General features: G+C 40.9%; 1 protein-coding gene across 2 annotated transcripts; it reads right to left on the reverse strand.

The window, feature by feature from the left end:
• Positions 1 to 247: 247 nt before the first annotated feature.
• heg1 (heart development protein with EGF-like domains 1) lies at positions 248 to 12,904 on the reverse strand. Of its 2 annotated transcripts, none has more exons than XM_086267147.1 (14): positions 12,461 to 12,904; positions 6,652 to 7,879; positions 6,017 to 6,522; positions 5,075 to 5,188; positions 4,754 to 4,882; positions 4,574 to 4,650; positions 4,424 to 4,479; positions 3,915 to 4,075; positions 2,841 to 2,975; positions 2,536 to 2,578; positions 2,414 to 2,451; positions 2,184 to 2,271; positions 1,553 to 1,730; positions 248 to 1,426 (listed from the first exon to the last, which is right to left on the reverse strand). In XM_086267147.1, the coding sequence occupies exons 1-14, from the start codon at positions 12,732 to 12,734 to the stop codon at positions 1,283 to 1,285; spliced, it is 3,171 nt and encodes a 1,056-aa protein (XP_086123273.1). In that variant the 5' UTR covers positions 12,735 to 12,904; the 3' UTR covers positions 248 to 1,282. The 2 variants fall into 2 exon arrangements, with proteins under 2 accessions (XP_086123273.1, XP_086123272.1); XM_086267146.1 differs by having other exon boundaries at positions 3,915 to 4,090.
• Between the last annotated feature and the right edge of the window lie 683 nt (positions 12,905 to 13,587).

The raw sequence follows: 13,587 nt of genomic DNA on the forward strand, positions 1-13,587 counted from the left end.
AATATCAGCCAGTGTTAAATGTACTGTTTTAGTATTGAATTTCCAATCATCCCATTTCTTTCAAGTTTAAATTGCTAATTTGTTCTTCTTGGTTCATGGCACAATATTGTACTAAAACGATGCAATGATCATTACTTTTTGGCAGCATAAGAAACAGAAATTAACCTACAGTTGAGTAATATAAAGTGTGCCATTTATCCCGAACATATAGGATTTAAAGGTTTAAAGAATGGAGTCCCAGAGAAAATGCTTTGTAACATTTTTATTTAAATAAGCTCATCTGACTAAAACGCCAGAATCAACACCAAGTTAGAAAACATTCAAATAAAAATAATAATCCACGACAGAAATAGCTAATCATGATACATCTTTACATTCAAATATTTAACAACAGTAACGATACAGATTATTATTCCTCACACACTTTCATTCTTTAACATACACAGGCATACACACACACACAGGCACACACACACATACTTATTTAAAGCCACAGGTTTATCCCTCTAAAGTCAGTGTGTATGTACGAGATGTTATGCTACATGTCATTGATTTGGACATACAAGGAATAAATAAATGTTGGCAACAGACTACAAAGTCATTCCTAAGTTTCTACTGGCATGAAGCTAAACTTCGTTCACCCTTCAGTGGTTTGCTGTTGTCATGTTGAATCAATACTTTACGTAAGAAGATCACAGCATTGGCACACACATGTTAAACGTTCACTTACAGAAACGACATTATCTGTGTTTTTGCATGTCTGCTTGCTACATTTTATTTGTGGTTTATCCCTCCAAAGGATGCTGCATTATTTTTTTTATTGCGTTTTTCCCCATATCTGGTGAGCACAATGGAAACATCGTGAATGCTTTTATTTATCATTAAGCAATTTTGTTCAAGCAAAGCTGCAATGCATTACCAGCCAGCAACAGCATAACTCTGGCAGCAAGAGAGGCAGACACGATGCTAACTGTAATGGATCACCGACCTACACACTGGAGCAAATTAGTATTGGTGGTTGTATGTAAGGCAGGAAAAACACATTAAATACAACATCAGCACGGTGGAAAATGCACGTGTTAACGTGAATGGGCAAAAACACTGAAACACATTTTACTCGAGAAAATGTGTACGTTTATAATGTGCTGACACACACAAACACGTATTTAGTGTGCAAATAGGGTTTGCACACAGCGACAGAAAACCCATCCTGACAAATCCCAACTGTTAGTATGAAAAAAATGGTACGTTTCTAATAGTTTGCGTGTTCACAGTGGCCCACTCAGAAGTAGTCTCTTCTCCTTGAATCATCACTGATGAAAGATGGGTTCCACTGGGCTGGGTAGATGCATGAATGGCGAGAGCCTGGGAGACCCGGGAAGGGGTACAGGCCATTTCTGTCCAGGTCTGAGTTACGCAAGGCAGGCTGAGGGAAATAACAGAAGAAACAAAAAAAGGACTTTATCATCAACCACACACACAGAGAAACGAAGCCTTAACTTAAACAAGAGACAGAGATATGTGAGAAGCGAGAAATGACATGTTCCCTTACAGAGTAGTAGATATCAGTCATCTGTAGCAGGTTTTTTGTGCTGCCGTTCTCTTGCATCTCTATTGTCTCTCTCCCCCACTCCATGGATATCCGGTTATTTTTAGGGAAGTCTGCGTACGGGGACATCTGCAAGTCTCCACTTTTAAAGATGATCTTATTGATGTCATTTTTGTCTTTCCTGAAAGATTCCACATTGAAAAAACTTAAACTTGATGGGTTTTTGTTTATAAATATAGCCTGTATATAAAAGATGGATGTAGCCACCATGATGGAAGTCTCTACTTGAGTATTTTTCCTTTTTTTTTTTAAACTCAGATGTCATGAGGATCTAGTATTCCCTGAATTTTGTGCTTTTCTGACTCTAAATGGGGCCATTTAGATGTCTTCACCACAAATTCATCAAGAATATACCTGCTGAGGTTATAAATTGAGCAGAAAGACCTTTTGACTTCTACAGACTTTTTGCAATAGGAGGCCTCACCTCCTATTAATCATTAAAAGAGTGTTATTTTATGGCACTTCCACATTAAGCCCATCTTTTACATACAGATTGGGTTTATAATATAAAATAATATTATCGGGCAATATTCATTACATTTACTTTCTTGAATTAACAATAAAGCAAACTTACTTGCAGCAAGTGACAATGAGAGCAATGACAAGGATGAGGAGCAGGGCGCCCCCTGCAGGTGACACTACCACTGCAATCAGCTTGTAAACTGCAATTGCAAATAGAAACACCGTAAATATTATTCTTATTACAGTTAAAAAATAACACAAAATTACACTTAAGAAATTTAGCACATTTAAAGATATAAGAAATTCTATTTAAGATGAATATGATCGGTGGGCTTCACTTACAATTTCCACAGTTGAATCCTCCAAAACCAAACATGCATCTGAAATAAAGAAATGGAACCTTCAGTTGCCTTGAATATTTTCAGAAAACAGTACTGACAAGAAACAAAAGGAAGCAAACTTACGGGACACAGGTGCCATTTTCTAGTTTTAAGCCATCTCCACATTCTGAAACAAGACATTTTGTTCAGTGACTTGAAAGAACACAGTTTGGTAAGTAGGTTTCAAAGGCCTGGCCAGTGCTGTTTTATTCATTTTTGGCTTCCTCAGTCAAATTCTCATATAACGTGTAGCAGTCAAATTTTAGGGGAAACTGGAGATATTTTGAGACATTAATTTCCTTGATTTAACTTTTTCATTTGACTTCTCTCAGGTTGGTGACTCAAACAAAAATGCACATGTGGCAACATGTAAATAAAGAAGAGCTTACCTAAGCAGTACAAATCGTCAGGATTGTGTTTGTAGTATCCCTCACGGCACTGGCAGCACGCGATACCACTGGTGTCCGTGCAGCTGGAGCGCTCTTCATCACACTGGGTTTTCTGAGCCGCACAAAGACTCTCCGCTGGAACACAGTGCGGGCAGAATTAATCTCAGCTATAAAAATCTGATCATAAAACACAATTTTTGTTAATAGTTCCCCTTTGTTTCATTGAAAAATGAATAATTTTGACATGCAGAGCTTGTACAGTATATTTTAGCATTTAGAGGCACAGCACCAGTGTCCTGTGACATGATTATACAATTACCGGTAGTGTCATGTTGTGAAATGAAGCTGTTATATGATGCTTTGAAGTTTCTGGCTTATACACATGCAAAGCTTTTTACATATATATCACGCCACAGTTCATTAAATGTTTTTATGGCTAAATTCTGCCCTCTGGTGGTTGAAATGAGACTGCCCTAAATAAAGTTTACAATAAGACGTGTTCACACGTCTTATTGTAAACATCATTATTGTGTTTCTGTTGCATCAATAGAACTTCGTTTTGAGGCAGCTGAAGTTGCAGATGTTGCAGACTTTGTAAAGTTACTTTGATGTTAACAAAGTTTTACACGACAGGGCACTTAGATCATCCAACCATAGGCTCCTAGCACAACCTAGGACTCGAATGAAGTCGAGAGGCGACCGGGCCTTTGCATCCGTGGCACCCAGACTCTGGAATAACCTCCCCGTTCATATTCGCACTGCCGAGTCTATCCAGTCTTTTAAATTACGTCTTAAAACTTGTTTTTTTACTTTGGCTTTTGATTCTGTCTAGTTGGCTGTTTTAGCTTGTTGCGTTGTTACCTATTGTTTGTTGTCCTCTTCTATTGTTTGTTTTAACTGTCTCATGTTTTTATTGACTGTGAAGCACTATGGTCAACACTGTTGTTTTTAATATGTGCTATATAAATAAATTTTGATTTGATTTGATTTGAAGAGCAGTTGGAAAAACGATTTAATTAATTAAAACAAACACAGTTAATGATTTCCACTGAGATTTCTGGCTATCACACTCACCGTGGTAAGTGAGCTTGTATTTCAGGACCACCTGGCAGTGGGCTAATGCGGAGCTGCAGGTTTTGAGAGACATCTGGATTCTGTTGTTGACCTCAGTGGTTGTCACATTAGCGGAGGTGGAAAACGTGTTAGCAACCATGACACTAACACCATCCTTCTCTCTATGGGGAGGAGATCTGAGGTCAATATGGAGAATTTGTTGGTGTTGTAAATAACAAGAAAACAAGGTTCTAATAGATAAGAGAGATCCCTTTTAACTAGCTAAGTTTTAGCATCATCAAAAGAAGAAGAAGAAGAAATGTCAAAAATGCAGATCTTTGAAGTAGAATGACGAAAAACTGAGAAACAAGTAGACTTGCACTGGAAACATTACCTTATAGGATTGTAATTGAAAGATTCGTTTTTTCTGAGGTTACTAACAATAATTACAACCACTTTCTTTAATTGCATATTTTAAATATATATCAAAAAATACAGAAAATGTGCAGAAATTCAATGCAAAAACGTACTGCTTGGTCACTGTTGAGCGCCTGTAACCTGGGTAGTCAGAGAGTGAAACATTGAACTGCAGGAAAGACAAAAACAGGAGCATGTAAAAGATATAATGCACGTAAGCTTAGTGAAGCACAGAATATGCAGTGACGCGAACTGCCTCTCACCAGCTTGATGATCTGTCTTTGGATATCAGAGTTATGTAGTGATCCGTTGGCACTGATAGTGCAGAGAAATGTCTTAGCTATTAAGGGGGGAAAACAGTGTGAATTAAAAAACATAAAAGGCCTCTGAGAAAATAACTTTGACTGGAGAAAAAAACAAACTCTAATGTCCTTTTTCTTTACCTCGGCTGCATGTGCGTCCATCTTCAAGGTCAAAGCCCAGCGGGCATTCACAGCTGAATGAGCCATTCGTGTTAACGCACGTGGAGCCTTTGGGGCAGGGTTCTTGCTTTTGCTTACACTCATCAATATCTAAACACACAGGTGTAACAATATTATATTTGGGAAGGATTTCACCAAACTTTTACACCCTTATCACACTCTCTAAAAAGGGGTTGATGCAACATTTCATGCATTTTGTTTTTTGAAAGACAAAACATGGAAAAACACACATAGTACCAATATTGTTTTTAAACTGTTGGGTAGAAGAGCAGAAGAGCTCACCCTTGTTGCAGGTCCGTCCCGTCCATCCTTGCTGACAGCTACACCTGAACGCATCCGGTTCATCACCCATACAAATCCCTTCATTGTTACAAGGGTTGGACACACAGGGGTTTCCTAAAATTTACGAGTAGATAGAGGGTGTGTTAGCATTAATCAGGGAAAATAGCATCCTTAAAAAAGCTTCGGTTTGACCTTTTAGGGCATGCGGTTTCACTCTGACCTGTCATCCATCCTCCTATGTGCAGTTTTATCTCTGTTATGCAAAGTCTATTATATTTGATAGATGATTTTTTGAGACTTCTACAACTAATTTCCATATTTTTCTGCTTCTGTAAAAGATTCATTGTTCCAAGTAGTGAATTCATCCAATCAGAAAGAAAGATCAGTGCAGAATACCAGACCCATTCACTGGGAGCGGCACGTTAAAAGCATTTCACACAAGTGCATCACTTGAAAATTCATCAGCAAATTCTTGAGACAAGAGAGAACAAATCCGTTTAACAGCATCTCATTGTGAAGAAGAGTCCAAGTTATGTGTATTCATCATTGTTATGTCAGTGGTACTTTTTATTTTATTGCTTAGGACGGCTGCAATCCTCTAACTGCCACCACAGAAAAGTAAAGACTGCTTTTCAGTAAATTAATCTGTCAATAAATTAAGGTTGAACTCTTTTTTGCTTTATTGCAACATGCAAGAAATCAGCTAATGCCATCTACTCAGATTATTAGTCACGTTCATGACCAGGAAGCACAGTGTTTGGGGAATATTAGAACCTGTGATACGCTGAATCGTTATTGCACAATCCTCTATTAGTTATAGTAAGAAGAAAACATGCAAATATGAAGAGCAACTCATACAAGAACACGATAAACACACATTTCTGCTCTGAAAACTGAATAATAAGTCCCGTCATTTGAAGAGAAAGAAGCTGACTAACTCACTTGGAGGTGGAGGTGGTGGTGGTGGACTGGTGTGCTGAAAATCAGGGGGTGGTGTTGTGACCGCCAGCTCTGTAGGACCTCTGTCTGTCTGATTCCTAGTGGTGTGCAGAGCTTCCGTACTCTTGGTTGGGGTACTGTGGGTGTAGGTTGTAGTGATGGACTTGCTGTGAGCTGTGGTGACTCTGCTAGTTCCCGTGCTTGTTTCGATCTGCAGGGTGGTGACATTAGTGGGGTCAGACATCCCAGTCACGGGGCCCTCCGTGTGCCTGGGTGGCGCACGTTGGGTCGGTTGCGCTGCCAGAGTGGAGGCTACCGTGGAGGACGAACTGTATAGGACAGTGGCACTGGTAGGGGACTGTAGAGGAGAGCTAGTCACGGTGCTAGTCAACCTTGCGGATGAAGTTGGAACTAGAGGAGGTGTGGTAATAGCCTCAGTGGAGGTTGTGGTGCTGGTGGTGGTGCTGAAAGCGGTTGATATGATAGGGTTTTCTTCTGTTATCTGCGATCTGACGAAGAGAAAAATTAAACCTCAAGTCAAATGAAATCAAGTTCTGCTTCTACCTTCTTTAAAGGTACAGACTTTAAAAACTTCAAATTATTATTAATATTCATCAATATTCTTTTTTTTAGCATACCTTTCTGTAACAGTGGCAGGTGAGGTGGTGAGGAAGACGTTAGTACCCAGTGGTGGCATATCTGTCAGAGACTGATTTGTTTCAGACGTACTACTACTGACAGTAGAGGGCACTGCAGTCAGACCCAAGTCGACATTTCCCTCTCTGGTCTGCGATGAAAGCCCCTCAGTGCCACTCTGAGTGCTAGAACTGTGGTCTCCAGTTGAAAACTCTGTAGACGCTCCAGAACTAGAGCCCAAGCCTTGCTCTGTTCCTGAAATATTGGTGGGACCTCCTGCAGGTGAGGTGAAAGGAGGCGTAGAGGAAAATGACATTTGAGATTGGTCAGTGCTGGGCTCTGTCACCCTGATAGATGACGTTGAGTCAGACGGCTCTTCTGATGTCGACGTGTGCTGTTGTTCGGTGGCATTGGGATGTCCAGTAATACTCTGGGTTCCACTGGAACTTGCTGGGCTCCCAGTTTCTGAAAACACTCCTTTGAACGAGTCGGTCACGTCCCTTCCAGTAATCCCTGTGGACGGGGCACTGTGGGTGTAGTTCTCAGTCTCTGTCGACTTAGGAGAAATACCCCAAGTGGAAGGAGGCTGACGGGAGTTGGAGTCTTCTGTAAAGGCAGATGAGGTGGTGTTGCTGGAGGAGGAGGTAACAGACAGCAAGGTCCTCTCCCCAGCTCGGCTGGTGGTGGTGTAGGTGCTGTCGGTGAGGACGTCTGTGTGGGAGGCTGTGGCATCCCCCATTTGGAGAGTAGTGTCTGGGTTGTCTTGGAGTAGGTGGCCCTCCTCTGTAAACACCTGGGGCCTATCCTCCTCTGACACAACATAAGAGATACCTGGCGTCTTGTCTGTGTAAGTCATGTCCTTCCAGTCCCTGCTGCTGCTGCTGCTGCTGTCCTTCCAGTCCCTGCTGTTGCTGCTGCTGCTGCTGGTGGTGCTGCTGCTGGTGCTGCTGCTGGTGCTGCTGTCCTTCCAGTCCCTGCTGTTGCTGCTGCTGCTGCTGCTGATGCTGCTGCTGCTGCTGCTGTCCTTCCAGTCCCTGCTGTTGCTGCTGCTGCTGCTGGTGCTGCTGCTGGTGCTGCTGCTGCTGCTGTCCTTCCAGTCCCTGCTGTTGCTGCTGCTGCTGGCCTCAGTGGCAGTTACAAAGTTGGAGGTAAGTGGCTCAGTAGACAGTGGATTTGCAGTCTCTATAGACCCACTGCTTGTTTCTGTAATGGACTGTGTCTGGTCTGTGCCTAGGAATAGAGAAAAAGATCACATTAGTAAATATTCACCAATATAAAATCATACACTTTTGAATCAGTTATGAACATTTTTAAAGATTTTCTATCATTAAGGAGGTCCAGTTAAGGCATGTTAAAATGTTACTTTAACTTCCTAGGACCTGGTGTCCACATATGTGAACATCACATTTTGGGTTATTTAGACTAAAATACTCAATTTTGCTCTACAAGGGCCTGATATCCACTTACGAGGACATTATACTGTAACTGTTCTATCGAAATTTTAAACGAATATCCTCATATGTGGCTCTCATTTTTCTTAGAAACAAAAATCAGGTAAAAAAAAAAAAATCTGGTAATTCTTTGTTTTTACATTCATCAGGTCCCAATATGCCCAAATATCAAAGAGAAAGTAAAAATGCATGCCGTGGAAGAGTTCGGGTCTTAGGAGGTTAAATCAGGGGTGTTAAATATAAGGCCTGGGGGCCAGAATGACTTCAATTTGGCATAAACCTTGGACTTTTGACTGTATTTGTACAAGTTTTACAGCTTTTCCTACTGATAAAAACCTATCCCAACAACAAAGTAATTAATTACTAGAGTTAAAATTAGGACAATAAAATTACAAAAAGTTATTTTTTCACCAATAACTATTGAAATTCCTGGGCTGTATGCAGCCCACCATGTAAAATGAGTTTGACATCCCTGTTTTAAATGATCTGGTAGTGATTTATTGGTAGTCACTGGACAAAATGAAGTCTGTTGTGCCACATACGCCAACTCTTGAGAAATGAATATGCACTGGCTTTCTCCTTTTCTACCATATACAGCTGGTAACTTCATGAAATTTGGCTTTGCACTGCTGCAGCCACCTAAAAATTTAAAGGCAATCTTTTTTTAAATATATACCAGCATCCTTCATCACTAGACTCAAAAGAGTGTTGCTGTACTCGCCTATATGTTGTACTTTACCTCCACCAGAGGGTGTTATCCCCGTCTCGCCTGTACAGTCTATAGTCAGAGACAAAATGCTGTCAGAATTTAACTTGCAGCATGGGCAATGCTTTTGGGTGGAGAACAACTGGCAGCCAACTTGTCTACTCTAACAATGGCTTGAAGTCCTAAATATGGTGGGGACTGTCTCTGTTGGGAATCAGCCATTTCCTTCCTAAAGCTGAGCGAGCACAAGGAACTGGCAGAAAGCTGTCACAGTGGATCTGGGTGTGTGCTCATATTCAGTCTTTTTTAGTCTGTGTGAAAACTGCTAAGTCATAAAAACTCCCAAAACACTACCACTAAAGGGGAAGAGAATGACTTTTAAAGTAGTGACTGTTGTTTTAAACACTTTTTTTCCCCCCAGGCATGTCCTTTTTACAGCTGACAGTAGAGCTAGAAAGGAACCAACAGCAGAGAGCAAGCGGGATGACATCCAGCAAAGTCTCCAGCTTGAATAATTCTCGCAAGGTTACAGTTTCCAAACATCCAAGATAATCTGAGCTTGTCCAGCACCTCTGGCCACATGTAAATAATTCATGTTCAACACATGTCAAACATTTCAGCATTCAGTTATCTATTTACACATCCAACACACGGGGGCTTAAAATTATTTTTAGCACCAACTGCTTGATAAGATGACGGCTGAACTGGGTTTCCATGTTTGTTACTGACTTTGCCTGCTGCTTGGCAGCGGTTAAACCTTTGTTTCCCTTGCAGAAAATACACTCAAAGGATTGCCTATTTTGGGAGCAGGTAGGTTTTTTCCCCCCATTTGAGAATGTTTTGATTCTGAAAAGCTTAGAGTTGCTCAACTTGAATCCCAAAGATGGATAGAAGAGTTAAAGCATCAGAAGTACTTAAGCAATGTGAGACAGATAGAGATAAAGAGTGAGAGAGGTCTTTTTTTGCCTATCTTTGTGCAGTGCTGTCTTACAGCTTATCTGGCTGCTGTCCTGGACTGGAACAACACCACTCTTGAGATGAGTGTCAGTGCCACCAGCAGACAACATCCAGAACCAATGAAAGGGAGGGTTCAACAGCTAAACAGCCAGTCCACTGGGAGTCTAAGGGGAGAACTGGGCCACCAGACTCTATTTTTCCCTCTCACTTCCTCTGCATGTGTCTCTCTTATTATTTCATTTTCTCTCTCTGGATACCGTCTGGGCAACAAAACTCAGACAGGAACGTGGTGTTGGCAGCAAATGACAGACACTCCCAGATCCTCAGCTACTATCTATCTCTTAACTGTTAACACAGTTGTAACTGCAGTCTTTTAACATCTGTTCCACTTCAGAAGCTCTATGGCTCGCATATTAATTCAAGCAAATGAAATTCCTTTTGCATATTAAAGACCCTCAGATGACACCACAGTAGTGCTTTGAATAGACTGGCTTATACTCATTATGCAGGCCAAAGAGGGCAGCCAAGATGATCTTGCTAGGGTCATTGAATAAACATTAAGTGAGGAAAGTGAATCATTTCAGCCTCATCTTTCCTTTGCAGCATCTACGAAAATCCTGAACTTTATTTATACTGCAAAATGGAAGTGTGTGCAACTTTAAGAATCAAGAATTTTATCAACATAATGATTAAAAATATCTCTTAAATTCAAAGAAGCACGTGCGCTATAGTGCAACATTTGAGGTATCCTATTACCATGGAGACAAATCTTTTAAGTGTTTATTACATAGTGTGTAATTTCTGATTCTTACTTTGTACACTATATATAGTAGTTTATATAGTAATTAAGCAAAAGTTGCATTTGTAGTTGTAAAGTTGAAAGTTTGTTGAAGTTTAAGGGCAAAACTATCAAAATAAAATGACGTAGTCATCGGTCCAGCCATTACTGGATGTTTTATGGTACATTATTATGCGTGATACTGGCTGTGATATTAAATATTATTTTCACATATGCCCCAGCATCAAAACCCTCCTTCTTCCCGCTGGCAGGAGTGTAGCTTAAACCAGCTGTGGTAGAGAAGAAATGTTCTTCCAGCACAGCAGCGTTATGCCTAAACCCTTCATTTAAGGGATAAGAGTATTATCGGCTCTGCAAAGTAGAAATATCAGAAGTTAAAGTCCTTTCTCTATCTTTTATTGCTTTGAGTCAGTATGGCAATAATTCAGGAATTTTATGAGGCATGCTTTTCTTCTTATAGTACGATGGATGATGTTTGGCTTTGTGCACAGGAAATCAGACCCAAATTCTAGTTCTTTCATCCAAACTTCTGAAGGTAGTCATGGAGTGCTTAGGATGTGGATTCCCTCCTCCTCTTGCACCAAATGCTCTAAATACTTCAACTGCAGGTTCCTCTGTATTAGTAACGTCTCTCCCAAGCAAAAAGTAGCACGCTTCAGCTCTCATGCTCTCATTCCTGTCCAGACGAACTGCATGTTTAGGATTGTTTAATACTGCAGCATAAATGAGTGTCATACAGCAGTTTAACCACTGGATGCTCGGGTCCAGGTGGGTATAAGCCGATGAACAAATGTTACGGCTTTCAACACCTCCTGCTAAACAGGAAGCCAGCACCTGTAGTATTACATCAAGTTCGAATGCAGATAAGATGTGACGAGTGATAACCTCGTCAGTAGATTATCCAGTGTTTACTAAGCATTGAGCGAATGCATCTGTTCTGATAACCTCGTCAATTTTTAAAGCTGTCACAGTTCATGGCAAATACTCTGTTTACCTACAGTGGTGAGACTTGAACTTGTGTAATGGTCTGAAGGAGCTCCAGGAGTTGAATATGAGCCCCAAACTATTAGCTTTAGGGCCTCATTCCTGATAACACTAATCTCAAGATCTTTGGGTTTTGAACCAGTGGTTGTACACAACAGGGAACTTGAAATTAAAGTAAATGTGGTAAAATTGTTTTTGTTTTTTAAACCGTTATAATACCAGTCAATAGATATACATTACTTCAGCTCTATACTGTTTGCCGTTGGCAAAGCAGCTTATGAAAATTAATTCTAGCAGCCTTTCTAAACACAATTTCACAAAATACATATAAATATAAGTGTGTGAATGTGTGTTTGAATGGGTGGATGACTGAATGTAGTGTAAAGTGCTTTGGGGTCCATAGGGACTAAGTAAAGCGCTATACAAATACAGGCCATTTACTATTTACCAAATACCATTTCTTAAAGTGGGAAAAGCATCTAACTTGCATGTGTGTAAAAGTTTTGATGGTCATAAACACATCTACAAGAGCCATTTCAGGATGGGATTAGAAAATAGGCTTTGGGACAGTTATAGTGAGGCATATTTCTGGAATACTGCACACCTGGCTAAACCTGGCACACATGCACGATGAAACTAAGCACGTGTTATTATTTCATTTTCAAAAATAAAACAATACACAACACAGTCACAAATAACCGAAATGGAAACTTTGTGTTTAGACATTTTTCTTTTAAAATCATACTTGTCAATAATAGAAGACCACTAACTTACAAAATAATGTTGGAGGATCTCAAATGAACTTTTATGGATCCTTTTTTGTTACCTCACTTCAACAGGCCGAAATGAAAAGGAGATCTTTTCAATCATTGTGCAGCACTTGCCACTGCAGGCCTCACACTCGGAGCTCTTACCGAAGTTTCCAGCAGTAGCAGCGTGAGTTTCTGCAGCGTGCCTGAGCAGGAGGTTTCTCTGTGATGGTGTTAAAGTCTCGCTGGAGTATGAATTTGAAGTTGCGCTGTTTTCCATGCTTCTGACTTCATCCGTGGCCACCGAGTCATCCAGTGCTGGAGTTGCCGTATTCGTGCTGTTGTTACTGGGGGTCCCAGCCCGGAGGGGCCCCGGCAGACCCAGATGAAGGACCAGAAGAGACAAACCGAGGACGTGATTCAAAAACCACGTTTCCATGATTTTTTCAAGACCCCCCAAAACGGTCGCCGATAGTTTCCGTGAAGTCGAGTGAATGTCGGAGAGTCTCCCGGGGACACCATGGGAGGAGCGCTTCGGCGTTTAGTGAAGTTTTAATGGGAAATGAATAAATCCTGGTAAAGGTCCGGAGGAGATCCGCAGCTCAGACGGCGGGGAGCGGAAGATAACAGAGCCGAGGCAGCAGCCTGTTATCTCAGCCCGGGCTCCTCCTCCTCCCCGCACACACACACACACACACACACACACACACACACACACACACACACACACTGAGAGTCCCGTTACTGAGCCCAGTAGCGCCTGTGTTGTCTGCAGGTGTCGGAAGCTTTGCCCATAAATACTTTCCTTTTCAAGCCACAGAAGACGTGAAGTTTTTAAGAGCTGTTAGTTACTCACATCACCGAATAATCCCTCTACTCTGAGTGTTACGGTAGCCTATCATTACCTGCTGATAATAACCTGTAATCACAGGCTATAGTTGTAAAAATCACTTCTGTTGTTATATAGAGTCTTAACCACAAAGACACCCATCTCTCTCTCTATTTTTTAAAATATTATTTTATTGTTTATTAGTTCGTATCTTGCGATTTATTTCCCCACAGAACTTTTCTTTTCATCATTCAAAACCCTCATATGTTGGCTTTCCAGTTTTCTGTTAGTGCAATCACGTCACAGCAGGTTTTAAAAAAGTGAAAAAATCACGTGGAATTCTCTCAGTAGGTCAGTCCATCTGCTGCAAGAATCCTTGGTCTTCATGTTTACTGCTTAGTTACTCTTTTGTGACTCAGACTGTATGTTTGTAGTCATTGTCAAGCTTTAGAATGAGCTTGTA

Source organism: Aulonocara sp. 'chitande type north' Nkhata Bay, linkage group LG16 (genome assembly GCF_057382095.1).
Source record: "Aulonocara sp. 'chitande type north' Nkhata Bay isolate Kocher_YH1m ecotype deep benthic linkage group LG16, A_spYH_male_GT1.1, whole genome shotgun sequence".
Classification (NCBI taxonomy): Eukaryota; Metazoa; Chordata; class Actinopteri; order Cichliformes; family Cichlidae; genus Aulonocara; species Aulonocara sp. 'chitande type north' Nkhata Bay.